The 14,411-nt window shown below is 41.4% G+C and overlaps 1 protein-coding gene across 1 annotated transcript in view; it reads left to right on the top strand.

Annotated features, from left to right (window-relative positions):
• CPA6 (carboxypeptidase A6) overlaps positions 1-12,155 on the top strand; it is a 141,282-nt gene extending 129,127 nt beyond the window's left edge. The window contains exons 10-11 of the mRNA XM_038766731.1: positions 9,097-9,181; positions 11,609-12,155. Coding sequence (XP_038622659.1) covers positions 9,097-9,181; positions 11,609-11,796 — 273 coding nt within the window. The 3' untranslated portion in view covers positions 11,797-12,155. The remainder of the gene's footprint in view (positions 1-9,096; positions 9,182-11,608) is intronic.
• Positions 12,156-14,411: the final 2,256 nt, after the last annotated feature.

Raw genomic sequence — 14,411 nt, 5'->3', positions numbered from 1 at the left:
CCTGTTCTCCCTCCTACTTAGACTGTGAGCCTCATGCAGGACAGGGGCAGCGTGGCTCAGTGGAAAGAGCCTGGGCTTTGGAGTCAATGGTCGTGGGTTCAAATCCTGGCTCTGCCAATTGTCAGCTGTGTGACCTTGGGCAAGTCACTTAACTTCTCTGGGCCTCAGTTCCCTCATCTGTAAAATGGGGGTTGACTGTGAGCCCCCTGTGGGACAACCTGATCACCTTGTAACCCCCCAGCGCTTAGAACAGTGCTTTGCACATAGGAAGCGCTTAATAAATCCCATCGTTATTATTATTATTATCTGACTATACTGTACTTACCCCAGCACTTAAAAGCTCTTAATAATTAATAGTGGTACAGACCCAAACCCTGCCCTAAAGGACTTTTCAATTTAACAGTACTCTAAATTTTAATTGCCTTTTTAGATTATGAGTTCTTTAGGGGCCAGGGTCTGTGTCTAACATCCTCCAATGAACTCTTCAACAGTGCTTAGTGGAGTGCTCAGCACATAGTAGGTTCTCAATCAATGCTATTAAACAAATGCATGCAGTTCCATCTCCAAGGCTGCCCAATGGCTCGTCCTCCTTTCCTGCATTGTCTGAACTTCTTGACTCCATGATTTGTACCGCACCATCCCTGCTGATTCTTGATTCAATTGCTTAGTCCAGTGCTCTACTCGTATTAACTTCCCCCACCCCCTTTTATCTGACTCTTTCATTTCACTCCACTCACCAACAACATCATCATTATCAATAGTATTTATAGAGTGTGCAGATCACTGTGCTAAGAATTTGGGAGAGTACAGATTTGGCAGACACATTCCCTGCTCACAGCAAGCTAAAAACATGCCTTCCTTTCTTTCTCTCCATCATCAGTCTTTCTATTTATCGTTTTCCTCAACCCTTCCACTCTGAGAGTGATCTCCAAGGTAGGTTTATAGCCTCCTCTCTCAGTGGCTCTGACCAACCCTTTCAGTCACCTCTCCATTATTCAGGCCCCAATTATCCAGGCCATAAATAACCTACCAGTCAGGAAATCAATTTCTGGGACACCTATTTTGTGCTAAGCACTGTGCTGAACAGTTAAGAGTGCAGTCAAAGTCGCACTTGCCCTGGCCTCAAGAAGTGTACATGGTAATGGAGACAGACAAAATAGATTTACGTAACATGGGAGTAGGAGAAAGAACAAAAGTGAGCAGGAAGTAATACAAATAGATTAATCAGTCCATCAGTGCTATTTACTGAACACTGCTTGCGTGAGTAGCACTGTATTAAGTGCTTTGGAGAGTACAATACAATAGAATTTTTCTTTTTTTTTTTTTGGTTTTCCTTTTTTGTATTTTTTAAATGGTTACTCTGTGTCAGGCACTCTTGTTAAGCCCTGGGGTAGACATAAGCTAATCAGGTTGGACACAGTCCAGATAGAGTTGGTAGACATGATCCCTGCTCCCAAGGAGCTTACAATTTAGTGGGACCGAAGGAGCTTAATAAATCATAGAATGGATAATTAAGTAAAAAATATACCTATGTGGATATATTTATATATATATAAATATATAGATATTTTATAATATATATATATTTATATATATATAAAGATATAAAAATATATCCTATGTGGATATATGAGGATAGGATATAAAATAGGATAGGCTAGAATAAAATACAAAAGTGCTAGTGGAGGCTGTTGGGTTGACATGACTGGGAAAGGTTTTCAGTATTGCTTCCATAAACTGCTGGTCTTTTTATTCCTTTCCATTCAGCATAACCACCTGAAGGGAGGCAGGGAAAGTAGATTTTGCTTTTATTGCAGCGTGGTAGAAATTTTTTTTTTTGGAGACGGAGGTCTCAGCTTTGGCCCAAGCCATATGGCTATGGCTCTGGATATTCCATTATCCACTTATGTCTGGGATTACCTTTGATAATTAGATGGTATTTATATTATCTTGACATACTGCACAGGACTGCTGTGGTATCAGAAGTTCCAGTCCTCAGTGGAAGTGGGCAGGAGATGCTAATTTAGAGCCAAAAAAAGTGGAAGGCAGAAAATTTGAGCTTTGACTGTAGCTAAAATCAAGATGACCAATTCTAATTAGAAGCCAACCATCTCTGGGTAATAATCCAGGATAATCAGAGTCTATTAAATAAACCAAATCATTCCGCCAATCTGCTAGGGACTGTGCTTTAGCTGGGATGTTTGAAATGTCGTTCCCAATTACCCTTTCAGTCATTTAGGTGGGGAATTGTTTTTAAACAGGGTTGCCCTTTATCTTCCTGAGGCAGCTGTACACAAGAGGATGCACAGTAAAAGAGCAAAGGGAAAAGGAGACGCCAAGGAGAAATGAGGAGCCCCTGGAACGTGATTCATTTAACGAACATGTTAACCCTTCTGGGGAAATAAAGATATTTCCCTTGTTTAGGAAGCATGTATTTCTAACACCCTCAGCCCGCAATCACTCACCAATAATAGTAGAAGGAATAGTAGTAATTATTGAATATCCAGTGGGTACTATCCACTGTACCAATTGTTTGGGAAGTACAAAACAAGAAAGTGACACATTCCCCTCCCAGAAGGATCTCAGACTCCAAAGGGGAGTTGTTTCCAAACGTTTTCAATCATTTAATTAACGGTATTTATTGTGTACTTACTCTGAGTGGAGCACTGTACCAAGCCTTTGGGCGAGTATAATAGTGAAAGTAGATATGATCCCACCCTCAAGGAGCTTACAGTGTAGTGAAGGATACAGACACCGGTTAAATTATTGGTTGAGGGAAACCACTGAGGATAAAGATATATAGATATCTACATAGAGGTACAGAGAAGTTAAGTGACCAGTCTATATATAGATATCTATATATCTTTATATCTCGTAATAATAATAAGAAGAATAATGGTATTTTTTAAGTGCTTACTATGTGCCAAGCACTGTCCTAAGCACTGGGGTAGATACAAGGTAATTAGGTTGTCCCAGGTGGGGCTCAAAGTCTTAACCCCCATTTTACAGATGAGGTAACTGAGACCCAGAGAAGTTAAGTGACTTGCCCCAAGTCACACAGCTGACAAGTGGTTGAGCCCGGATTAGAACCCATGACCTCTGACCTCCAAGCCCACACTCTTTCCACTAAACCACGCTGCTTCTCTTGTATATACACATGCAGTGCTTTGCACATAGTAAGCGCTTAACAAAGACCATCATTATTATTATATAAGTGCTATAGGGACAGAGGGTGGGGTGAATACCATAGTAGTCAGTGAATATGGGCTCAAATACATAGTGGAAGGAAAACAGGGTGGGCAGATAAGAGATGAGAGGGCGGTTTCCTGGAGGTGTGATTTTAGTAGGGTTTTGGAGATAGAGAGAGTGGTAGTATTCTGGTGGTTATGATTCCCCGAAGTCTTCTGGAAATCCTCTGCCTTACGTCTCCCCGACTTCATATCATGCTTCCACCCCCGTTTTTAAAAAGTGAGGGAGGACCTTCATGCTCTTGAGACATTGCCCTTTAGTTTAGCCTAGGATGGTCATGGAACTAAATCATAATGGGGAATAAGATGAGAGGGGGACATAGTGGGAATACAATAAATACTTAATAAATATCATTATTCTGACTTTTTTTTTAGAGGGAGCAAGTAGCTTCTCCTAGGCTGGCAAAGAAGAGGGTCTTAGTGTTTATATGGGGAAGGATAGACACCACCACTATTAACCCAAAGAAGGAGCGTGGCCTAGTGGATAGACCACAGGCCTGGGAGTCACAAGGACCTGGGTTCTAATTCTGCTTCTGCCGCTTGTCTGCTGGGTGAACTTGGATGGGTCACTTACCTTCTCTGTGCCTCAGTTACATCATCTCTAAAATGGAGATTAAAACTGTAAGCCTCATGTAAGAGCAGCAGCGTGGCTCAGTGGAAAGAGCCCGGGCTTTGGAGTCTGAGGTTACGGGTTCAAATGCCGACTCCACCAATTGTCAACTGGGTGACTTTGGGCAAGTCACTTAACTTCTCTGTGCCTCAGTTACCTCATCTGTAAAATGGGGATTAAGACTATGAGCCTCACGTGGGACAAACTGATCAAATCCCGACTCCACCAATTGTCAACTGGGTGACTTTGGGCAAGTCACTTAACCTCTCTGTGCCTCGGTTACCTCATCTGTAAAATGGGGATTAAGACTGTGAGCCTCATGTGGGACAACCTGATCACCTTGTATCCCCCCAGTGTTTAGAACAGTGCTTTGCACATAGTATGTGCTTAACAAATACCACCATTATTTTTATTATTATGTAACACATAATAATAATAATGCCATGGACTGTGTCCAATAATAATAATGGCATTACATGGACTATGTCCAGCCTGATTAGCATTTATCTAATAATGTACTAAGCGCTTAGTACAGTGCTCTGCACACAGTAAGCGCTCAATAAATACGATTGATGATTTATCTACCCCAGTACTTAGTACAGTGCCTGGCATTTAGAATGCGCTTAACAAATATTAAAAACAACAACGGTTTGGAGCTCAGAAGCTCCTGTCTCTAAGCTCTTGTAGACCTTTCTGTGACTCAGCCTCACTTAGTCAAATGACTTCCCGGTGCGAATTTGATTCCTCTCTTTCGATGACGAAAGACGGAATTCAAATGAGATTTCAAGCTTGCAGAAAACTGCAACTATAGAACTAATAAGTGTTCTACCCCCACACACAAAAAATGAGGGTGTTAGTCTTCAATTTAATTATCAGGTAGAACGAGAAACACATAGTCCTTCATTAGTTGGCTTTCTGAATTCCCGCACTTTCAAAATTAAAATTTCCTTCTTTGGACAGGACATTTTTGGACAAAATGCTAAACTGAGAGGGTAAACATTATAATATTTCATTTTTTGAGGGTGGAATCTTCTGAGGGGACTAGATAGTCCTCAGAGGTCTAAAGGAAGGGCCAAAAGGTGAAAGCTGGGCGTCATGAATTGCCTCAGGGAGAAGCAACAACACCCAGTCAGTGGACTGTATTGAGCGCTTACTGTGTGCAGAGCACTGTCCTAAGAATTTGGGAGAGTACACTACAACAGAGTTGGTAGACACAGTCTCTGCCCACAAGTTTCCAGTCTAGAGGGGGAGATGAATATTAATATGAATAAATAAATAAGAACAGCATTTACTGAGAAGGCAGACCTAATTGTTCCTCAGATGAACAGAGCAATGCTTCAGCCCGGTTCAATACATGTTAGTAAGTTCCCAGAAGCTGTTGAAATTAAGGACTAAATTATTCAAAGGTGAACTGAAATAGAAGACTACCTGTAATAGCATCCTTTTGCTGTTCTAGTTAAGTTACCTTTATTAACTCTATGGTAAAACTATTGCATTTAAAATAATAGAAATTCACCATAGCTCATTAATGTCTTGAGTAATTACAGATTTTCAAGCTTGTATAATTTTCATTCATCAATTCTTTCTGGCTACAGTATAATCATTAGATCAGTTTCCTGAGGGCAGGTAATTTTTTATGGTATTTAAGTGCTTACTATGTGCTAAGCACTGTTGTAAGTGCTGGGGTAGATAAAAGGTCATCATGTAGGAAAAAGACCCTGTCCCACATCAGGCTTACCGTCTAAGTAAGCAGGAGTAGGATTTAGTCCCCATTATAAGATGAGGAAACTGAGACACAGAGAAGTTAAGTGACTTAACCAACATCACACAGCAGACAAGAGACAGAGCTAGGATTAGAACCCAGGTCCTCTGTGTCTTTTTTGTTTTACTCTTCCAAACACTTGGCTTAGTACAGGGGCCTGCACTCAGTAACTGATCAATAAATATCATAGATTGAGCTTGATTCTATCTTCAGCACGGAGTGGGAGAAGCAGTCCTAAGGCCAAACAATCTAGCAGTATATTGTGATTATCTACGGTGTACAGAGCACTCTTCTAAGCACTATGGTGAGTACAATAAATGACAACATCATCCCTGCCGAGAAAGAGCTCACAGTCCAGTCACGGAGGCCGAAAGGATTTAGATTTAGGTGAATGGAGAGAAAAGAATGAATGTGCGCGACACCATTTTGCATCTTCTGCCAGGGCAGGCTGAAGGCAGGGGAATAAGTAGATGCTAATAAAGATTCTGCTGGATTTGAGGCCACATGCTCCCTAAAACTGCACCACCTCCTCAACCCAATTTAAGAGCCACATTGTGAGAAAACAAAGAGGGCTTTGGCAAAAGCAGCTGTTGCCCAAATAATGAGTTTTTCTGCTTGAACCAGACCCAGGCCTACTAGAATCAGAGAATGAGGAAGGAGTGTGGGGGAGGTTGGATTATAACACATTCGGGCTTTGACAATTTGTGCCACTATGTTTCCCTGACCCCATTATCATCATCATCATCAATCGTATTTATTGAGCGCTTACTATGTGCAGAGCACTGTACTAAGCGCTTGGGAAGTACAAATTGGCAACACATAGAGACAGTCCCTACCCAACAGTGGGCTCACAGTCTAAAAGGGGGAGACAGAGAACAAAACCAAACATACTAACAAAATAAAATAAATAGAATAGATATGTACAAATAAAATAAATAAATAAATAGAGAAATATGTACAAACATATATACATATATACAGGTGCTGTGGGGAAGGGAAGGAGGTAAGATGGAGGGGATGGAGAGGGGGATGAGGGGGAGAGGAAGGAAGGGGAGCTTATTGAGCGCTTACTGTGTGCAGAGCACTGGACTAAGCGCTTGGGAAGTACAACTATCTATGGTAAATATGGTAAATAAAAAAATATGGTAAATAAAAAAATCCATTATCTGTGGTAAAGCAACTGTCACCCCTGGTGTTCCTGCTTTTTGAGAGATTTGAGGGACCAAGTCATCAGCGCTTATCCAACTCAAGGATAATAATAATAGTAACTATTATAATAATTATGGTATTTGTCAAGTGCTTACTATATTCCAGGCACTATTCTAAGCCCTGGGGTGGATACAAGCAAATCCAACTGAACACAGTCTCTTGTCCCACGTGGGGCTCACAGTCTCAATTCCCATTTTACAGATGAGGTAACTGAGGCAGAGAGAAGTGAAGTGACTTGCCAGAGGTCACACAGCAGACAAGTGGTGTGTCTCCATCCCCCCATCTTACCTCCTTCCCTTCCCCACAGCATCTGTATATATGTATATATGTTTGTACATATTTATTACTCTACCTGTACATATCTATTCTATTTATTTTATTTTGTTAGTATGTTTGGTTTTGTTCTCTGTCTCCCCCTTTTAGACTGTAAGCCCACTGTTGGGTAGGGACTGTCTTTATATGTTGCCAACTTGTACTTCCCAAGCACTTAGTACAGTGCTCTGCACACAGTAAGCACTCAATAAATACGATTGATTGATTGATTGATTGGTGGAGCCGGGATTGGAACCCATGACCCTCTGACTTCTAGGCCTGTGTTCTATCCACTTTGCCATGCTGCTTCTCAATGCAAAAATGATATTCATTCATTCATTCAATCGTATTTATTGAGCACTTACTGTGTGCAGAGCACTGTACTAAGCGCTTGGGATATCCGCTTGGCTTGAGTTTAGCTTGCTTACTAATGTGGTTTTGTGTTGGGTTTTTTTGATATTTGTTAAGTGCTATATACAAGCTAATCAAGCTGGACACAGTCCATGTCCCACATGGGACACAGTCATCATTCCCATTTTACAGATGAGGTAACTGAGGTACAGAGAAGTTAAGTGACTTGCCCAAGATCACACAGCAGACAAGTGGCAGAGCCAGGATTGAACCCAGGTGCTTCTGACTCTCAGGCCTATTGGTTCTTTAGGGTGTCCATGCTGGAGCATATATCAATCTTTCTCCCATCCTATGAATACTTAGACTGTGAGCCCCATGTGGGACAGGGACTGTATCTATTGTGTCTACCCCAGTGCTTAGAACAGTGTTTGACATTTAATAAGTGCTTAACAAATACCATAAAAAATGATCTCCCCCTCTAATAATAATAATAATGATAATTAAGGCATCTGTTAAGCACTTACTATGTGCAAAGCACTGTTTTAAGCGCTGGGGTGGATACAAGGTGATCAGGTTGTTCCACGTGGGGCTCACAGTCTTAATCCCCATTTTACAGATGAGGTAACAGGCACAGAGAAGTTAAGTGACTTGCCCAAAGTCACACAGCTGACAAGTGGTGGACTGGGCTTAGAACCCATGACCTCTAGACTGTAAGCTTGTTGTGGGCAGGGAATGTGTCTGTCTATTGTTATATTGTCCTCTCCAAAGCCATTAGTAAAGTGCTCTGCACACAGTAAGCACTTAATAAATATGATCGACTAACTAGACTGGCATAAGAGGGCTATATATTAGGGTGTACTTCACTGCCAGGTGTACCCCCACTTAGATATTCAAAATAGAAAGTTCTTAACCAGTCTGGGATTGAGACCCAAATTATCCTGCCCAGACTGAGACCCTTCCTTCCTCTCCCCCTCGTCCCCCCTCCATCCTCCCCATCTTACCTCCTTCCCTGAGCCCCTTCCTTCCTCTCCCCCTCGTCCCCCTCTCCATCCTCCCCATCTTACCTCCTTCCCTTCCCCACAGCACCTGTATATATGTATATATGTTTGTACATATTTATTACTCTATTTATTTATTTATTTATTTATTTTACTTGTACATATCTATTCTATTTATTTTATTTTGTTAGTATGTTTGGTTTTGTTCTCTGTCTCCCCCTTTTAGACTGTGAGCCCACTTGGGTAGGGACTGTCTCTATATGTTGCCAATTTGTACTTCCCAAGCGCTTTAGTACAGTGCTCTGCGCACAGTAAGCGCTCAATAAATACGATTGATGATGATGATGATCCTGCCACCCCAGAGCACTTTTTGCTCCAGAAAAGTCTGAGACATATCACTCATCACGTTGAGGTTCTCACCCATCCGCTGAGTGCGATCATTCAAGATTTTGGACTCAAAATCTGCACCTACCCAAGTTGAAAAGCCTTTTCTGTTCATCTCATTAGTCACAGGCCAAGAGAGAGGCCCCTCAGTTTAGCTAATGGTTGCAGCCTGTTAAGTAATTAATGAGAAATGCTAATTGACTCTCTTTCTCACCCACACAGGAATCTGCAGCTTACAATGCCGTCAGTGCCCTTCAGTCAGCTTACGGGGTGAGGTATAGGTTCGGCCCTGCCTCCAGCACGCTGTGTAAGTGTCATCATCATCATCAATCGTATTTATTGAGCGCTTACTATGTGCAGAGCACTGTACTAAGCGCTTGGGAAGTACAAATTGGCAACATATAGAGACAGTCCCTACCCAACAGTGGGCTCACAGTCTAAAAAGTGTCGTTTGCCATTTGTTCTGGGACGGTCTCTTTAACCCATTTCCCATAGATGAAACAGGAAGTGTCTGCCAGCCGCTGCACTCTGACCCTACTAAACTGGCTTCAGAGGGCAGAGGGAATTTATATGGGATTAATTTGACGTGCTCCGAGGGAAATCTCTAAATCAATCTGAGCATAGTCTGGACAGAACCGATACTAAGTTTGCTGTAGGTGCTGTGATGCATTTAAGGAAGCATAAACATATTCCGAAGTTTGAAAGCATCAAAATGGCACTGTAAGGCATTCTGGCAACTAGAAATCTTCCACCAGGCTTCAAGAAAGCAGTGTGGACTAGTGGCTTGGGAGTCAGAAAGACCTGGGTTATAATCCTGGCTCTGCTACTTGTCTGCTGTGTGACCTTGAGCAAGTCACTTAAATTCTCTGTGCCTCAGTTACCTCATCTGTAAAATGAAAATTAAGACTGTGAGACCCATGTGGGACCTGATTACCTTATATCTACCCTAGCGCTTAGAACAGTGCCTGACACATAGTAAGCACGTAACAAATACCATTTTTAAAAAAAGCAAGTAATGAGGTAGGTGAAGTATATATATATACTTCCTGTATATATGTATATATGTTTGTACGTATTTATTACTCTATTTATTTTACTTGTACATATCTATTCTATTTATTTTATTTTGTTAGTATGTTTGGTTTTGTTCTCTGTCTCCCCCTTTTAGACTGTGAGCCCACTGTTGGGTAGGGACTGTCTCTATATGTTGCCAATTTGTACTTCCCAAGCGCTTAGTACAGTGCTCTGCACATAGTAAGCGCCCAATAAATATGATTGATGATGATGAAGTAATAATGAACTTTCAGCACCAAACATATATTTTCTTTTTCACTCCAAACTTACGCAGTGTTACTTGTTGCACAGCATGTATTCAGGCACGTAGCACACTTTCAACTATTATTTCTTTCTTAAAACATGGCTGAAGTAATGCTTCCCTCCCTAGTTTATAAGTATTGAAAATTGCTCTCTCTAACATTTAGTACAGTGCTCTACACAAAGTAAGCATTCGATAAATACCATTGATTGATTGAAAGCTATTGCTTTTCAATAGAGCATTTTGTCAGTTATTTGCCTTATTCATTCTTTCATTCAATCGTATTTATTGAGCGCTTACTGTGTGAAGAGCGCTTACTATGTGAAGAGCACTGTACTAAGTGCTTGGGAAGTACAAGTCGGCAACATAGAGAGACGGTCCCTACCCAACGACATGCTTACAGTCTAGAAGGGGGAGACAGACAACGAAACAAAACATGTAGACAGGTGTCAAAATCGTCAGAACAAATAATATGGCATTGCTGCTTCTTGTCCTAGAGTAGGTAATCCTAAAAGAAATATTTAATAAATAGAGTAATTGACATTGCCAGTCATATACACTTGTCCAACATTGTCAACAACCAGTAATTCAATGTCTGGCAAAAACATTTGAATGCAGTTTTATAACTCTCTATTTCTACTAGAGAAAACCAGAGAAGCAGACACATGATTTAAGGATTGGTTTTCTGATCAATGGTAGCTGCATAATCTTAAATTATAATAAAAATACACTGGACTAAAAAGCTTTTTCCTTTACATCACAATTCACCTTTCATTGCCTTATATTAAGGTGAAATCACAGTTAGATTTAAGAGGATGGTCCGTTGCTATAGAAACGAAAGCATCACATTGTGATTCAGAGTTGTGATGACACTCCAGGCTCTCAACTGCTGGCCTTAGGTCTCTCTGATTCAATCCCTCTTCTCCTATTTGATTATCTCCATCACTGGCATCATCTTTCTCCTGCCTGTTGGGAGAAAGTTCAAGAAAATAATGGCTTAGTCAAATGATGTGAATGGGAGCCTTAAGAAAGATTAGTCTATTGGAATTAATCAATCAGTAGTATTTACTGAATGCCTACTGTAAGCACGGCGCTGTATAAAGCGCTTGGAGGAGTTCAGTAGAAGAAGATATGCTTCCTTTCCCACATGGTGCTCACAATATAACAGAACCTACAATTTTTGAAATGTACAATTACATAGATCAGGTCAAAAATATAGAAATAGTTTTGCATTAGGCAAAGACCTTATGAAAATATTTTCACTTTAATCAAACAGGAAATATTGCTTCAATTGCAGGGGGAGGCGGGAAGTTACGTTCTAAGGGCCCCCAGCTGATTTGAGGAATGACAGTTAAGTGGCTCATTGCATGGTCCCTTCCAAAGAAAAGCAAGATCCCTGACCATCTGCTTCTCTTCCAGATGTTAGCTCCGGCAGTTCGATGGATTGGGCATACAAAACCGGAATTCCCTATGCGTTTGCCTTTGAGCTCCGTGACACTGGGCACTTTGGTTTCTTGCTGCCGGAATCTCTAATCAAACCAACGTGCACTGAGACAATGCTGGCTGTTAAAAATATCACACTGCATCTGCTCAAGAAGTGTCACTGAGAGGATGCCATTGGGCCTGGACGTCAGCATATCAGGTGGCAAAATCTTGCCTGGCCAAAATCCCTGCCGAGCTGACTGTGAGCTAGGATTTCCCTTTGATTTTTTTCCCATCTACTATTAGGAAGGGGCAAAGCTGATATTGCTTAGGGTGAATTTGGATGAATTTGCTTAGGGTCAATTTGGATGAAGCTGACTTCATAGAGGGCTCCCTCTGGGCCCTCAGCTTTTCAGGACTCAGGGGAGCAAATCGAAAATTGGGATGGGTAAATTTCTAGAGAAAGTATTATTGTCTTGATCTACCCAAGGCCAGGGTAATGACAGAGAAACTTTTTTATATACCTCTATATAGTCCAAAGACAATCCTGATTTCCCTTCAGTAAATCTTATATTTCTCTTTGGGAATCTACATTATCTACCACGTGTGTTTGGTTTTTTTTAGTGACTGCTGGAATTTTTATTTTAATGTACATTCATTCTTGCTGGAATTCAACATTTTAGTGTATAATATGTTTAAAGTGTGATGGAAGGAAAGGAAAAAACAATACCATAAAGCAGCCATAAATTGGCCATAATGCAAAGGGACTGTCCAAGAATGCCGTCACAGTCAGTGTTATATTTGTTTTAGAAAACTTGTATCAGTTCATTAGCATTGTATATGGAATTAATGGTATTTCAAGTTTACTGTTGCCATATGTTTCCTGCAGACAGTGATCTGAAGCCAGAGCAGATTAATTTCTAGTAAAATGCTAATGACCTAGTCGTGTTTCTGCCACAGAAGCGAAATGCAGAGCACTTCGACCAGCTTTAGAAGTGGAAGTCACTTTAGTGGAAGTGCTAATTCCCCACTATGTACTACTTCATTTGTTTGCAAGCCATCTTCCCCCAACAACTTATTTGCCACAGAAAGGAGGAATGACACAACACTTTTTTAGTTAACATAGGGGTTTTCAAGAACACAGTTATCACAGTGGAGCTGGAATGCCTGTTTTAATAATGATATTTGTTAAGCTATTACTATGTGTCAAACACTTCTAGGCGCAGGGGTAGATACAAAGTAAAGTAATCATGTTGGACACAGCCCTTTACCCACATGATGCTCACAGTCTCAATCCCCGTTTTATAGATGAAGTAACTGAGGCACAGAGAAGCAAAGTGACTTGCCCAAGTTCACACAGCAGGTAAGTGGCAGAGCCGGGATTAGAACCCATGTCCTTCTGACTCCCAGGCTTCTTTTAACTACCAAAAGGGCCAAGCACATTATCTAGAGTGACAGGTATATTCAACTTCGAGAACTAGCGTCCTGCTGACTGATACCCAGGACTTTAAATGATCAGTGGGATTTCAATCCCAGCCAAAGACCAAGCGTTTGGAGCAGGGAGTGCCGTTATTCAAACTCAAGTTGTGCTACTTGCCTAGAGGAGAGACAGGGAAGATCTCCAGACACGTGGAAAAGGCAGAAGACTCGAGTAGGATAATGATCACTAAATACTGGTACGTAAAGATGCTGCCTTTGCTGGCAGTAGTCCCTAATAGGCACTGACTAATTAATAGTATTAAGTGCTTACTGCATGCAGAGCACTGTACTAAACACTAGGAATCATTAGCAATATTAAATCTTCCTTGACTGGGCGTCATTTTAAAGTCTTGCTGCTGTAAAACAGGCTATGTTCTGTTGATAGATTTTCCCAGGAAAGTGTAAGCTCACTGTAGGCAGGGAACGTGTCTGCTACCTCTGTATTGTACTCTCCCAAACATTTAGTCCAGTGCTTTGCGTACAGTAAGAGCTCAGTAAATACCATCACGACTCAGTGGAAAGAGCACGGGCTTTGGAGTCGGAGGTCATAGGTTCAAATCCCGGCTCCGCCAACGTCAGCCGTGTGACTTTGGGCACATCACTTAACTTCTCTGTGCCTCGGTTACCTCGTCTATAAATTGGGGATTAAAACTGTGAGCCTCCCATGGGACAACCTGATTACATTGTAACCTCCCCAGCGCTTAGAACAGTGCTTTGCACATAGTAAGTGCTTAACAAATACCATTATTCTTATTATAACTAAAGATGGGTGCTTAGAACAGTATCTGGCACATAGCATTTAACAAATGCCATTATTATTATAGAACATGCCCTTGGCTTGGGAGTGCCTTAGGTCAATGTCTTATAGTACAAGAGAGTTGTATGGAAGGCAGCTGGGTCAAAAACCATGGAATGCAAAGTAATACTCATGTTTTCTTATAAGGGCTTTTGAAAATTTATTTCACTGTAACATTTTCACTGGGTTTGAACCTACGCCATTAGACCCCTAAAAGTCTCTGGCACTTTCCCAGTTAAAGAAATAACTATGGTCTCGATGCTCAGCTTCCCGAGCACCCTTACTCAAACCAGCCACTCTTAAGAAGCAATGTGGCCTAGTGGAGAGAGCCGGGCCTGGGAATCAGATGCCCTTTGATCCAATCCTGACCCTACCCCTTGCTTAACCCTTGGGCAAGCCACTTAACTTCCCTGTGCCTCCATTTCCTCATTTGTAAAATAGGGATTCAGTACTCTCTCTCCCTCCTACTTTAGACTACAAGCCTGGGTGAGACAAGGACTGTATCTGACCTGATTAACTTGTATC

Source organism: Tachyglossus aculeatus, chromosome 25 (assembly GCF_015852505.1).
Source record: "Tachyglossus aculeatus isolate mTacAcu1 chromosome 25, mTacAcu1.pri, whole genome shotgun sequence".
In the NCBI taxonomy this organism is placed as follows: Eukaryota; Metazoa; Chordata; class Mammalia; order Monotremata; family Tachyglossidae; genus Tachyglossus; species Tachyglossus aculeatus.
This window is presented reverse-complemented; position numbering and strand designations above follow the sequence as displayed.